Genomic DNA, 14,328 nt, shown 5'->3' with positions numbered 1-14,328 from the left:
TTCAGATTTAAATATCTGAAATCATGAAATTTATGATTTTTAAAATCCTATGACTGTGAATTGACCAAAATGGGTCATGAATTTGGTAGGGCCCTACACATCCACATATAGTATGTGTGTGTGGAATTATAGCTATATGGGACCTCAGAGGTTAGGTAATGGAGGGAAAGACTTTTATCCATATTGAAAGTGTTAAACAACTTTAAGCATTTTAAAGTGTAACCTAAAAAAACACATCCCCTTCTATTCTCCATGTCTCCCTCTGCCATATCTGTCTGTAACCTTTACAGCCCCTCTCTGATTCCCAGATTTGAGCATCCCCCAACATCCCACCCCCCTGGTCCTCCAAACCATCAGACCTCCCTTCCCTGACACCTTTTATACTTCCTTTTTATTTATGCCCTTACCTGAAGCTTTCTTCACATCCTTGTCTGCACCTTTATTCCATGCCACCATTTTCTGCACTAGGGCTTTGTCCCCGCTGTTACCCCTTTCTAGCCGGAGCAATTAGCCAATATTTGGGGTCTTGCAGGTTGTTTCTCTTAGGAGGAGAAATTGATGGACTCAGGTATTTCTTTGATGCAATCTTGTTTATTTCCAAAAATGGTACAGAAAGTTCTGTTTTCTGGAACACAATAGGAATCATACAGCAAGAGGCAATTTCCTTGTTCACAATTCCAAGCCTCTTTCCAGACAATACTCTGCCCCAAACGCTCTCTCTTGGCTTTCTCTCATGGCCACACACACACACACACACACACACACACACACACACACACACACACACACACACACACACACACACACACACACACACACACACACACACACACACACACACACACACACACACACTCTCTCTCTCTCTCTCTCTCTCTCTCTCTCTCTCTCTCTCTCTCTCTCCCCAGCATTTGCATTCGGTCTAGTCTTTGGGCAATGACTTTCATTGTTCCAATTATCACTAAATGGGCATTTAACAGTTCCTTCATGTACCCTGTATATAAGGCAGCTAGTAGGCCCAGCAGTTACAATGAGGTGGTGACATCATGTAATTGCCCATATATCAAATACATGTTTGCTGGGGTCCACCCAACCTCCAGCATAATACCACAATGCCCCAGTCCACTAACAACTTTCTATCCTATCCAGTCCCCCATCCACTCCATCATATTCAATCCCCTCCATCCTCCCATGTGCCAGCTCAAGACACATTTAAGTATGTATTTTTTTTTACATTTTAACCATTTAAAAATAAATGGGGAAAAAATCCATTCAAATGTGCAATGGGGAGATGACTGAAGGAGGTTGTAGAGTGCAGAGGTTCTCCAGGAAAAGTGCCCACGGTACAGTGAATTACAAACTCCATTTCTTAAGCAGCTTTGCATCCAAGTTTCCCTTTGCCCCCGTCCTCTCCCACCATATCCAAATAAGAGACGTCAGAGAGGACGCTTGAAGGAAAAGTTTCCAAAGAAGCATAGCTTGTAGGTCCACTAGGGATGCACTGTCCCAGGCTCGTGAGTCTGCTAGTTTTCCATAGTAAGCTTTGATAAATCAAAACTCTTCTGAATAAAGGTAACTGAGCACCCACTGTTATTTTTCTGTGGGTGCTCCAGCCCCAGAGCACCCACAGAGTTACCACCTATGTCTGACAGGGGAATCAGCACAGTGGAGGAGGCCACAATTTTTGTCTCTGCCTTTGATAAGAACAGGCCTGCAGCGGCTACGCTAGCGACCACCTGCCCGGCCGAGAGCAGCCCTAGGCGAGTTCTAAAGCTCCCGGATCAAAGGACGCTGGTGTCAGCTCTGGGCTTCGAACACGGCTCGCCCACCAGGCAGGCGCGCTCTGCACGAGGCCACTTCGCACCGCGGGTGGCGGCCCCTCGTCTCACTTTCCCCCGCCGCTCACCAGGGGGCGCTGTTGCAGGAGCGAGGCGCCTCTCTCTCCCGCTCGCCCGCCTCGGCCGGCGGCTGTCACTGCACCGGAAGCGGAAGTGGGCCGCGGTGCTAGTTGTTGTTGCTAGTGCTGCCGCCGCGGGTCCGGTCTGGGGCGTCATGGCGGCCACGGCCCTTCCTCCGCTGCCGGAGCAGTTCAAGAGCCTCCAGCATCATTTGCGAACCGGGCAGGAGCTGGACAAGCGGGAGCCGGTGGTGGCGTATTACTGTGAGTGAGGCTGCAACGGCCACGAGAGCCCCGCCCCCCACTCCCCGACCGGTCCCCCCGCCCCCACCACTTCACTGACCGATACCCGACAGCCACGCCCCCATCCCGTGGCTGTGTCCCCTGCCCCGCCCCCAATTCCGCTTCCAACTACAGCCCCCTGCGCGTCTCCGGGGATCCCGGCCTCCCCCCATCCCCCCCCCCCCCCCCCGCAAGGACAGACCATTTTTCTATGGGGAGGGGGGTGGAGTTAAGAATCACAGCGCAATAGCTGTTCATTAGCGTTGTCATAAATAGTTTTGTACCACGACTAAATTTGTCCGCCTTGCACCGCCGGTGCGATAAGTTAATGTTTGTTCCAAACTCAGCGTTGCCTTTTATTAAGGGAGCACTTATTTTGGGTCGTTCCCCTCCCCCCAACCCTCCGTGATTAATGCCCAAGCCTCAACGTCTAGCAAAACACCGCCCAGTGTCCCCATCCTCACCTCACTATAATAAATGGGTCACCTTAGAAGTTGGAATAATTTTTATAAGGGATTTTAAAAAATCTTTGAAATATAAAAGTAGACTCATAAAATGGAGAAACAGACTAGATTCAAGTATCAGAGGGGTAGCCCCGTTAGTCTGGATCTGTAAAAAGCAACAGAGAGTCCTGTGGCACCTTTAAGACTAACAGAAGTATTGGAGCATAAGCTTTGGTGGGTGAATGCCCACTTCATCAGATGCATGTAATGGAAATGGACTAGATTCAGGAGAGCTTGGTTCTGTTCCCAGCTCTGCTGCTGATTTGTCTGGCCTTCAGCAGTTCATTTTCCCCATCTTTTGAGACAGATGTTTGTGTATAGGTCAGATATTTAAAATCTTCATTTGTTATTGTTTGAAATTTCCTCTTTCTGAGTGCAGGTCTACACTACAGCCCAATCTAATTTACGTTGTTCAGGTTACATGGATGCAAGTTTTGTGCTGTCGACACTGGCGCTACGTTGGCGGAAGATGCTCTCCTGCCAACATAGCTTATGTTTCTCGCCGAAGTATATGTCGACAGGAGAGTGCTCCAGTGGCACAATTGCATTGGTGTAGCTGTGCTTATGCAGCACTGTACTGTAGAATAGCCCTCACTCATTTTCAGCAGGGAGGAAATTATATTTTCTTAGGGCTTGTCTACGCTACAGACACTATAGCAGCACAGCAACAGCGCTGCAGCCGTATTGCACTAGTGTAGATCCTTGCTACAATGTCAGAAGGGTTTTTTTTTCGTTGCTGTAGTTAATCTGCCCCTTTGAGAGGCAGTAGTAGTTGACAGAAGAATTCTTCCATTGATTTAGCGGTCTCTATATTGGGGCTTAGGCTGGCCTAACTACATCTCTCTGGGGTGTTAATTATTCACATTGCTGAGCAACATAGCTAGGCCAACCTAAGTTTTAGGTGTAGAGCATGCCTTACTGTTTCTCTCTCTTGAATGACTTATTCTTCCCCTTTGAGATAATTTTATCTGGAGGTAACTTAAGGGAGTTGCAGTAGTACAGGGGTAGGCAACCTATGGCACGTGTGCCGAAGGTGGCATGCGAGCTGATTTTCAGTGGCACTCACACTGCCTGGGTCCTGGCCACTGGTCTGGGGGGGCTCTGCATTTTAATTTAATTTTAAATGAAGCTTCTTAAACATTTTTAAAACCTTATTTACTTTACATACAACAATAGTTTAGTTATATATTATAGACTTATAGAAAGAGACCTTCTAAAAACATTAAAATGTATTACTGCCACGTGAAACCTTAAATTAGAGTGAATAAATGAAGACTTGGCACACCACTTTTGAAAGGTTGCTGACCCCTGCAGTAGTATACTTTCAGAAAGGAGTAAATGGGGAAAGGAGCTTTTTAACCAATGATTTAATAAAGTACTTATTTGTATACAGAGGTGAACTGAAAATGCAGACTTTCAATGTTTTGAAAAACATAGGCAACTCAGCGGCACAAGAATGATCCTAGTCTTTATTTCCTGCAAACAAATAATATGCTAATACAGTACTAGAATATCAAAAGTTGAATAAGGCATCTGTAAAATAACAGGAAAACTGGATGTTTGTAATAATTGCTGGATGGTTCTAGTAAAACACAACACAAAGTCATCTTGTGTGTGAAAGGAAGCACTAGCTCGCTCCTGGAGTCCTTTTTTGTTATCAGATGTAACACAATGTCTAACTACGTCGTACAAATAATAGAGTTTCATGTAAGCAAGTAAATGCAGGTTTTTGTTCTGATGAAACTAAATGCAGAAATGTTTGATGACTAACCAATACTAATGTCTCTTGTTTTCTTGATTTATATATTTGTTCTGAAATCTAATATAAGTTCTCAAGAGTATGTAGGAAAAAACTAACTTTTTATCACATCTTAATATGTTGTGATAGTTGAGTGTATTTTATGATATTTGAACTTCAGTGAATAAATACTTAAGGGAGAGGAGATGAAGTGCCAATTAGCTTTATATCATTTATGGTACATCCCTGCTTGAGTTTTAAATTAGTGTAGGTGGCCTTGACTTTTCCATCTGGCCACTTAAGTGTGCTTACTGTGTTATTGAACATAGCAGAAAAATATGTTCCAGTGACATAATGTTTCTCATTACATTACAACTTAAAGTAAAAAGTGATGACATCTTGTTTTCAAAACCAAACACTATTTAGATTCTGAATCCTTTTAAATGTCACTGAGAAAAAGAATCAGTCGTCACTGAAATCATTTAGAAACTTTAAGTAGTGTTTCATACAAATAGACATCCTACCCATCTCTAGCAATGAAACTATCTTGTATGGCTCCAATCCTGCAACTTCTGGTGTGTTAGTGTGCTGGAGAGCCCCGTTGAACTCCATGTCGGTGGGATTCCATGCAAGGACAAGGAGTTGCATGATCGAGGAGATAGGCTTTGATCCTGAAAATGTGTGTGTTTAACTTTACTATGATGACTATTCCCATTGATGTCTTGTGACTCAAGGTAGTAAAATTAAGCACGTTCATGAGTGTTGGCGGTGCCAGGGCCTAAGGACATTTCTGCACATTTTTTAGCAGTAAAATTGTCAGTAGTGACCACTCCTTGATATTACTGCTATATGTAACTTCCTGCTGTTCCCTTCCTCATCTCCCCTCCCCCCCCCCCCATTTCAACAGATAGTGGGTGTTAAGTCTGTGTTATGAACAGACCTTGGTACTTGAATTGGTAGTCAGATTTTTTACCTCTAAGTAATAACCTAAAATCAAGACGCAAAGTGTAACATATTGTTTGTCTCACAAAAATAGCAAACAGAAAATTTTAAATAGAAAGATATACATTTAGAAGTGTTTGTTAGACTATAATAGTTTTTAAAGATTACATGTTGGGCTTAAACTACTTTTATTTTAAACTGTGTATTGTAAAATACTTTCTTTGAGCATTTCCTTTTCTAGGCTGTATTAAATAGTTTGTGTTAATCATATGGCAAGATCTTCTCAATGGTGCTTGTTCATGCCTAGCAGTTTCCACACCCCACTAATGATCAGATTTAGTATGTAGTAATGTCTAGAAGAAAAGTTATATAGCTCCACTAGAGAAAAGGGCACAGGTGATTAATGGTGAACAAGGTGGAATTCTTTCTTCATTAAGTAATATGGGTGGAGGTTAGATTGCTTAATAGAGTTGCATAACTTATTCAAAAAAAGAAGAACAGGAGTACTTGTGGCACCTTAGAGACTAACAAATTTATTAGAGCATAAGCTTTCGTGGACTACAGCCCACTTCATCGGATGCATATAGAATGGAACATATATTGAGGAGATATATATACACACATACAGAGAGCATAAACAGGTGGGAGTTGTCTTACCAACTCTGAGAGGCCAATTAATTAAGAGAAAAAAAACTTTTGAAGTGATAATCAAGCTAGCCAAGTACAACCCTGTCAGAAACAACCCTGACATCATAATCAAAAAGGCTGACAAAGGAGGTGCTGTCGTCATCATGAATAAATTGGAATATGACCAGGAGGCTGCTAGACAGCTCTCTAACACCACATTCTACAGGCCATTATCCTCTGATCCCACTGAGGATTACCTAAAGAAACTACACCATCTGCTAAAAAAACTCCCTGACAAAGCACAGGAACAAATCCGTACAGACACATGCCTAGAACCCCGACCAGGGGTATTCTATTTGCTACCCAAGATCCATAAACCTGGATATCCTGGACGCCCCATCATCTCAGGCATTGGCACCCTAACATCAGGCTTGTCTGGTTATGTAGACTCTGTCCTAAGACCCTACGCTACCAGCACTCCCAGCTATCTTCGAGACACCACTGACTTCCTGAGGAAACTACAATCCATCGGTGATCTTCCAGAAAACACCATCCTGGCCACTATGGACGTAGAAGCCCTCTACACCAATATTCCACACAAAGATGGACTGCAAGCTATCAGGAACAGTATCCCTGATAATGTCACAGCTAACCTGGTGGCTGAACTTTGTGATTTTGTCCTTACCCACAACTATTTCACATTTGGGGACAATATATACCTTCAAGTCAGCGGCACTGCTATGGGTACCCGCATGGCCCCACAATATGCCAACATTTTTATGGCTGACTTAGAACAACGCTTCCTTAGCTCTCGTCCCCTAACGCCCCTACTCTATTTGCGCTACATTGATGACATCTTCATCATCTGGACCCATGGAAAAGAAGCCCTTGAGGAATTTCACCATGATTTCAATAATTTCCATCCCACCATCAACCTCAGCCTAGATCAATCCACACAAGCGGTCCATTTCCTGGACACTACTGTGCTAATAAGCGATGGTCACATCAATACCACCCTATACCGGAAACCTACTGACCGCTACACTTACCTACATGCCTCCAGCTTCCATCCAGGACACACCACACGATCCATTGTCTACAGCCAAGCTCTAAGATATAACCGCATTTGCTCCAATCCCTCGGATAGAGACAAGCACCTACAAGATCTCTATCAAGCATTCTTAAAACTACAATACCCACCTGCTGAAGTGAAAAAACAGATTGACAGAGCCAGACGAGTACCCAGAAGTCACCTCCTACAAGACAGGCCCAACAAAGAAAATAACAGAACACCACTAGCTGTCACCTTCAGCCCCCAACTAAAACCTCTCCAGCGCATCATCAGAGATCTACAACCTATCCTGAAAGATGATCCTTTACTCTCACAGATCTTGGGAGACAGACCTGTCCTCGCTTACAGACAACCCCCCAACCTAAAGCAAATACTCACCAGCAACCACACATCACTGAACAAAACCACTAACCCAGGAACCTATCCTTGTAACAAACCCCGATGCCAACTCTGTCCACATATCTATTCAAGTGACATCATCATAGGACCTAATCACATCAGCCATACCATCAGGGGCTCGTTCACCTGCACATCTAGCAATGTGATATATGCCATCATGTGCCAGCAATGCCCCTCTGCCATGTACATTGGCCAAACCGGACAGTCTCTACGCAAAAGAATTAATGGACACAAATCTGACATCAGGAATCAAAATACTCAAAAACCAGTGGGAGAACACTTTAACCTGTCTGGTCATTCAGTGACAGACTTGCGGGTGGCTATATTACAACAGAAAAACTTCAAAAACAGACTCCAAAGAGAGACTGCAGAGCTAGAATTGATATGCAAACTAGACACAATCAACTCCGGTTTGAATAAGGACTGGGAATGGCTGAGCCATTACAAACATTGAATCTATTTCCCCTTGTAAGTATTCTCACACTTCTTATCAAACTGTCTGTACTTGGCTAGCTTGATTATCACTTCAAAAGTTTTTTTTTCTCTTAATTAATTGGCCTCTCAGAGTTGGTAAGACAACTCCCACCTGTTTATGCTCTCTGTATGTGTGTATATATATCTCCTCAATATATGTTCCATTCTATATGCATCCGATGAAGTGGGCTGTAGTCCACGAAAGCTTATGCTCTAATAAATTTGTTAGTCTCTAAGGTGCCACAAGTACTCCTGTTCTTCTTTTTGCGGATACAGACTAACACGGCTGTTACTCTGAAACATAACTTATTCAAGGGATGTCATTTTCTAAACACAAGGAAGCAAACTCTGATAATAAATCTCTGGACTGTTCAATACCTAAAGAAAAAGTTCTCCCCAAGTAATATCAAAGACAGTCTGACTGGAAAATAAACTTGCAAAATAACCGTGTTTGAGAGATAATTACTTGTTTCTGTAACATGTTCACGTCTGATGTAGAGGTTTGATGAAGGAAACTTCTTCAATACTGATTTTTGTCAACCTTTCACTCTTGGCTCTTTTCAAATTATCCTGTACATTTTCAAGAGTATATTTATTAACTGAATTGTGTTCTTTTTACTTACTGTAGCTCTAATTTAAAGGTATTGATAGCTGTGCAGGTGTACTGAAAGCAACACTATTGTCCCTGAATCTTTTCAACACTTTGTAGTATATACATAAATCATATTTCCATATCCAGTAAAGGCAGTATAAAATAGTATAAGTGATATAATCAGCATGCTCCAGCAATTTCTAAAAAGCAGAGATATAGGGCCTGATTCTGATAACACAGTGATATAAATCTGAAGTATCTCTGTTGAAATCATTGGACTAACTGGTGTAAAATATGTGTGAAGATTTTTTTTTTTCAGATCTCCCTTCTCCCTCTCCCATCATCTTTGAATTAATCTTTTGGTCGGATGACAGTTGAAAAAGTCCTTACTCAGCATGTGCATTAGTGATTTTCCTGAAATTCAAGGGAAGAAAACACATACAAGATTTCAAGTTGCCTACTTCTCCAATACTCTAGCTGGCCATTGTTTGATTGAAAAGCTGAGTGATACAGAGGAAAAAGCCCCTGGCCAACATTTTTCAGCGGTTAAATGGGGTTTTTCTCACTTGGGGGACTTTGGGGAATAATAAAATGTTGACAGACATGACCTTTTCTACCTGCAGTAGATCCAATGTCTTTTTTTTTTTTTTTTTTTGTAACAAGAGATAAAGAACAAGGAAGTGCTGCTTGGCCGCCTTGTCTTTCTAAGGCTGAGGTCTGTGCAGTGTATTGCAGTTCTATATGGTTCATTCTGTTTAGCATTACCGAGCTATTTCTGTCTGCTTATTTTATACAGCAGCTACAGTGTAGACCCTCTCATCCTCACCTATATTTGACATATGATGTTGCTTAATGAAAACCTACTTTGTGTTTTTCAAAATTAGCACCAACTAAAATCTCACGATACAGTAAAGTGTTAGCATAAGTGGTAAATTTAAGCTTGGATATTATTAAGGCACAGAAATAATTATAGACAGCAAGAAATATTTTTCCCATTGCACTTGGTTATAGGTGCAGAAACAACATTCTACTGTAACTTGATGCATTTTTGCTTATTATGAAAATATTGAATAACCATTTAATCTTGAAGCAGTATATAACTAAATGGTATTAGAGCTTTCCACTGGAAAACATCTTTGTCAATTATGTACTTTATACATTTAACTAGGGCTTATTAGAATTCAAAAGCATAAAATATTGTGCCCAGAAGATTCCTTGTTTATTAAAAGGTGAGTTCCCTGAGTTTCTACATACTGGAAGGAAACCTACATTTATTACATGTCTGCAACAAAGTTTCTTTGCAGGATAGTACCTACTAAGACTTCAGAGTTCAAACTGATTCGCATGTTGTCCATGGTTGAACAATCTGTTTTCTGTATCATAATAGTAATGGGGAAACAGGATTTATGGGGATTTTTAAGTGTATGATTTGAGGCTACACATTAAGGAATAGGTTTTCATCTTTTGTTTTTCTGGAATATTTAAGGAATAAGACATCTAGTTTGTGGTGTGCTGTGACCCATGTTTGAATATATGGGATAAATTAGAAATTGTCCTCAACTTCAGTTTCTTAAAGATGGGTTTTCTTCATCCTATATCTCAAGTATTTTCCTTTCTCTGTCTTTGTTTGTGGGCACTTATTCCTTTAAGAGGATTGCAAGGAAGAAACTGTACTCTGATGCTTTTGCCCTTATTGTTGCAGCAGAACAACAAGTAGCTGTGTATTTAGAAGCAAACGCTTACGGGAAAGGTTAATAATTGCCAAATGTATTTGATGGAAATTATTAGAACAATGAAATCAAGCTGATGATATTGTTTAAAAATACTAGGAGATGGACAGAAATGGAAATATAGAACAGATATGATTCAGAAATTAAAACTTGTTTTCTGAGGTGTATATTCTTTGACTTAAGTAAACTATTAAACCTATGACTTACCCACTGGTCAGAGAATAACCTTTGGTCTAGGACCTCAATACAGACCTGAGGATCATGAAGCCTCCATTTTAACCTCTCTCAGAACGTTCCTTAACCAACTCATTCTTCTCTGGCAATTTTGTGAATCTAACTCTTTAAAAATGGCCAGAACAAAATGTTTTCAGTCGAATAAAATGTTTAATTTAATCTGAAATGGACTTCAATTTGCCAAATTTGTCTGGAATTTTTCAAATTTGATTTGGCTGCTACTGTTTTTTTTTTTTAATTGCCAGCAAACTGAAAAATCAGTGATTTGCCCAGCTCTAGCTCCAACCTATTCTGTCTATAATTCCCATTGGCATCTCCCTGGAACTTGTCATTTTGGGCAAAATTCTCTGCAGAGGGGCCCAGGTTGATATCAACATCTCCACTCTCTTGCATCTAGCAGCTTGTCTACACAGGGACATGCAGGATGTGAATTTAAAGCACACTAAAAGAACAGGAGTACTTGTGGCACCTTAGAGACTAACAAATTTGTTAGTCTGTAAGGTGCCACAAGTACTCCTGTTCTTTTTGCAGATACAGACTAACACGGCTGCTACTCTTAAAGCACACTAGTGATTTCTCGCTAACTCCCTATGTGGCTACTCTTACTGTGCATTAGAAGCGCCTTTGCACTTTGCATTTATACCCTAAATTACTCTGCACTAAGTTCTTTGTATTGACAAGCACTTAGTGTCCTAAAAAGATGTTTAAAGAACATCAACCCTGTAGATAAAATGAGGGGTAACCCCAGCAGAAGAGATCCAAATTCCTGGTTCTCCTTGACCCTATCTCATATACCCCTGTTTGATTTGGACAAAAAGGGGAAAAAAATAAGGTAAAAGCTAAAAATCACAATAAAAGCAGTCGTCATTGTCAGAAAAATGATTTTCAAGTTGAATGTGTCCATTTAATCATAAAATATTAACATATCTTCGCCAAACATATTTCACATTGTAAAACATACATCTCATTGCTAATCACAAAAGAAACGACCATTAAAAATGCTGTGATTTAACACTTTCCCTCTCTGTCCCTTCCCAACACACTGACAACCCCATATAATTTACATGATCAGTCTTTGATGGACGTTTCATAGGAATATAAATTGGTATTATGATTCTGCAATATACTCTTCTAAAACAGGTGTGCCATAAATATGAAGACCTATTGTGAAACTCGTGTAATTTTTTTTCTTTTCTAAATTGACATTGATTATATAAAATTCATTTTGGTTATTAATATGCAGGGTTTAATTTAGAAAGCATATGTTACTTCCCCGACCCTGTCCCTTCCCTCACACCCCAGTCTTCAAATAAAGGAGTTCCTTTCCCCATCCATCCTTTAGTCTGCATTGTGGTGTTTTTTCTTGGCTGAGGAGAGCTGGATGAGATTGTTTGAAGCTAACAATGCTACTTCTACAGTAGCTCAGATCTAGGGATTGTTACAGAATGACACAAAGTACTCTTCCTTCCCACTAGAGGCCAGTACGGGTTGGGATCACAAAATCTAGATACGGAATGAATATGACTCAGATGTCGCAATGTATATTGCTTCAGGGCCAACATAACAGACCCTCTTCTGTAGCTTTCACAGACTGGAGTTGCTGAAGAGTTATTTTTCTTTTGTGTGGACAATCCCATTTTTTGACTTCTTTCTTTGAATAAGCTGTGTCATTTTAGATGTGGTAACTCATGACTGCAGTTAATTGAACTTGTCTACTTCTACTTTTCAAGAAATTTCTCAAGTATTTGAAAAAGATCTCACTTGCCTTTTTACTAAACTCTTACTCATTTCTAATATTAAGTTTAGTGTTTTTCACATTAATATATTGGACCATAGTAGTGTTCTGAAGTTAAAAAAACCCAAAACAATATTATGATCTCTACAAGATTGGATTTAATAGGGAATATGGTAAATTGCCTTAACAATACCAAGAATTAGAACTGTAACCTTCAATTTCATACAGAATACCATTGCTTTTGTCTTTCATATGAATTAAGTGCTCATAATAGGTATGACTGATAGTCTTGAAGATTGATGTTTTCATCAGTTGAATGGGTACAACATAGACAGTTACACTGCAAAGTTCCCCAAATAGTCCTGAAAATGTAGCTCAGGGCTTGGCTACACTTGCGAGTTACAGCGCAATGAAGGAACTCCGGGCGCCCTAGCTCATTTCCCCGTCCACACTGGCAAGTCACGTAGAGCGCTCTGTCTCTGCGGCTACAGCGCTGCTGGTACTCCACCTCGGCAAGAGGAATAACGTTTGCTGCGCTTGGCTACAACGCACGGCATCAGTGTGAACAAGGTGTTGGGTCACTACGCTCTGATTGGCCTCCGGAAACGTCTCATAATCCCCTTAAGTCAAGTGGCCACTCTTGTCATTGTTTTGAGCTCCTGTAGGAATGCAGAAATGCCATTTCAAAGCTCCATTTCTGACAGCCAGCATGCAAGCCATTAGTGTGGAATGCTGTGTGTGTGTGTGAGAGAGAGGCGGGGGTGTGTGTGGGGGTCTGCTGCTTTCTGAACTTACAAGACAGCATGCTGACATGCTCTCAGCCCCCCAAAACCCCACTCTCTCTCCCCCCACATACACACAACATACTCCCTGTCACACTCCACCCCACTCCCCCATTTGAAAAGCACATTGCAGCCACTTGCATGCTGGGATAGCTGCCCATAATGCACCGCTCCCAATGCCGCTGCAAGTGCCGCAAATGTGGCCACGCCAGTGTGCAAGCAGTTGTCAGTGTGGACAGACTTCAGTACTTTCCCTACTGCGCTCTACGAAGGTGGGTTTAACTCACAGTGCTCTACATCTGCAAGTGTAGCCATGCCCTCAGTCTTTGCCTGGAAGAACCAGGGATGAGTGTATTTCATTCTTCAACCTACTAAACCTCTAAATTTCTAACAAAGGCAAACAAAGTTGCTATTTGTGATACATTTTCACACAGGCCATTAAAGAGAGGAAGGATGGTCCAGTGTTAGGGCAATAGCCAAAGACTTGGGATCAAGGTCCTGCTCTGCCACAGACTTTTTTGTGACCTTAGACAAGTCACTTAGCCTTTCCGTGCCTCAGTTTAGCATTAGAAAATGGGGATTATAGTATTCTTCTGCCTCAAAAGAGAGATGTGAGGATAAATACATTAAAGTTTGTGAAGCACTTAGATACTATGGTAATGAGGGCCATAGATAAAACTTATGTTTTTAACACACTCCCCTACCCCCCGAAAAAAAAAAAACAGGACAGGGGAGTCTCCTTTTATTCTTTCACCTAGTATTTTAAAAACAGATGGATTTTCATTTCCCTTGGTTATGTCAATAAGAGAAACCAAGCAAATGTAAAACCTGTCTTCAACCCTTGTCAATTTTCTTAAAAGTTTTTTTTTGTTGCTTTTTCCTTTATAGTGTATATGTATCTCATGTTACATACTAAGCAAGCAGATAATGATGAGACAAAGAAGACTTTTTAAAAAATGCTTTCTCCTGACCAACATAATTTTCTTTTATGAGTAACTTATTTTATTATGAGGTTTAAGATCCGAATCTGTTAGGTTGTGTAAAGCTTTTAACTCGGAAAGCCATTGATTTGCTATTGTTAGCTTTGTTTAAAGTATTCAGGATGTTTGGAATATCTGATTGTTAAAGCTGAAGTAAGGTTTTAGAAAGTGCATTGGATTGACTCTGACAGTGTACTTGGAGATAGTGTGTTATTTTAATTGTTTTGTGGCAGTGCAATAATCTGACCATTAAAGACACAGCTATTAATACTGACCTTTTAAAAGATTAAAACCTGATACTTTTTAGGTAATGTTTGCAAGTCTACAGATCAAGTTATTGC

General features: G+C 40.9%; 1 protein-coding gene across 1 annotated transcript in view; it reads left to right on the top strand.

Moving 5' to 3' along the window:
* Positions 1 to 1,979: 1,979 nt before the first annotated feature.
* The window catches only part of VTA1 (vesicle trafficking 1), a 77,270-nt gene continuing 64,921 nt past the window's right edge, over positions 1,980 to 14,328 (top strand). Inside the window, exon 1 of the mRNA XM_054023251.1 lies at positions 1,980 to 2,161. Within this exon, the coding sequence (XP_053879226.1) occupies positions 2,053 to 2,161 (109 nt within the window). The 5' untranslated portion in view covers positions 1,980 to 2,052. The remainder of the gene's footprint in view (positions 2,162 to 14,328) is intronic.

This window comes from Malaclemys terrapin, chromosome 3, assembly GCF_027887155.1.
Source record: "Malaclemys terrapin pileata isolate rMalTer1 chromosome 3, rMalTer1.hap1, whole genome shotgun sequence".
In the NCBI taxonomy this organism is placed as follows: Eukaryota; Metazoa; Chordata; order Testudines; family Emydidae; genus Malaclemys; species Malaclemys terrapin.
Note: the sequence above shows the minus strand (reverse complement) of the source record. Positions and strands in the feature narration are given on the sequence as shown.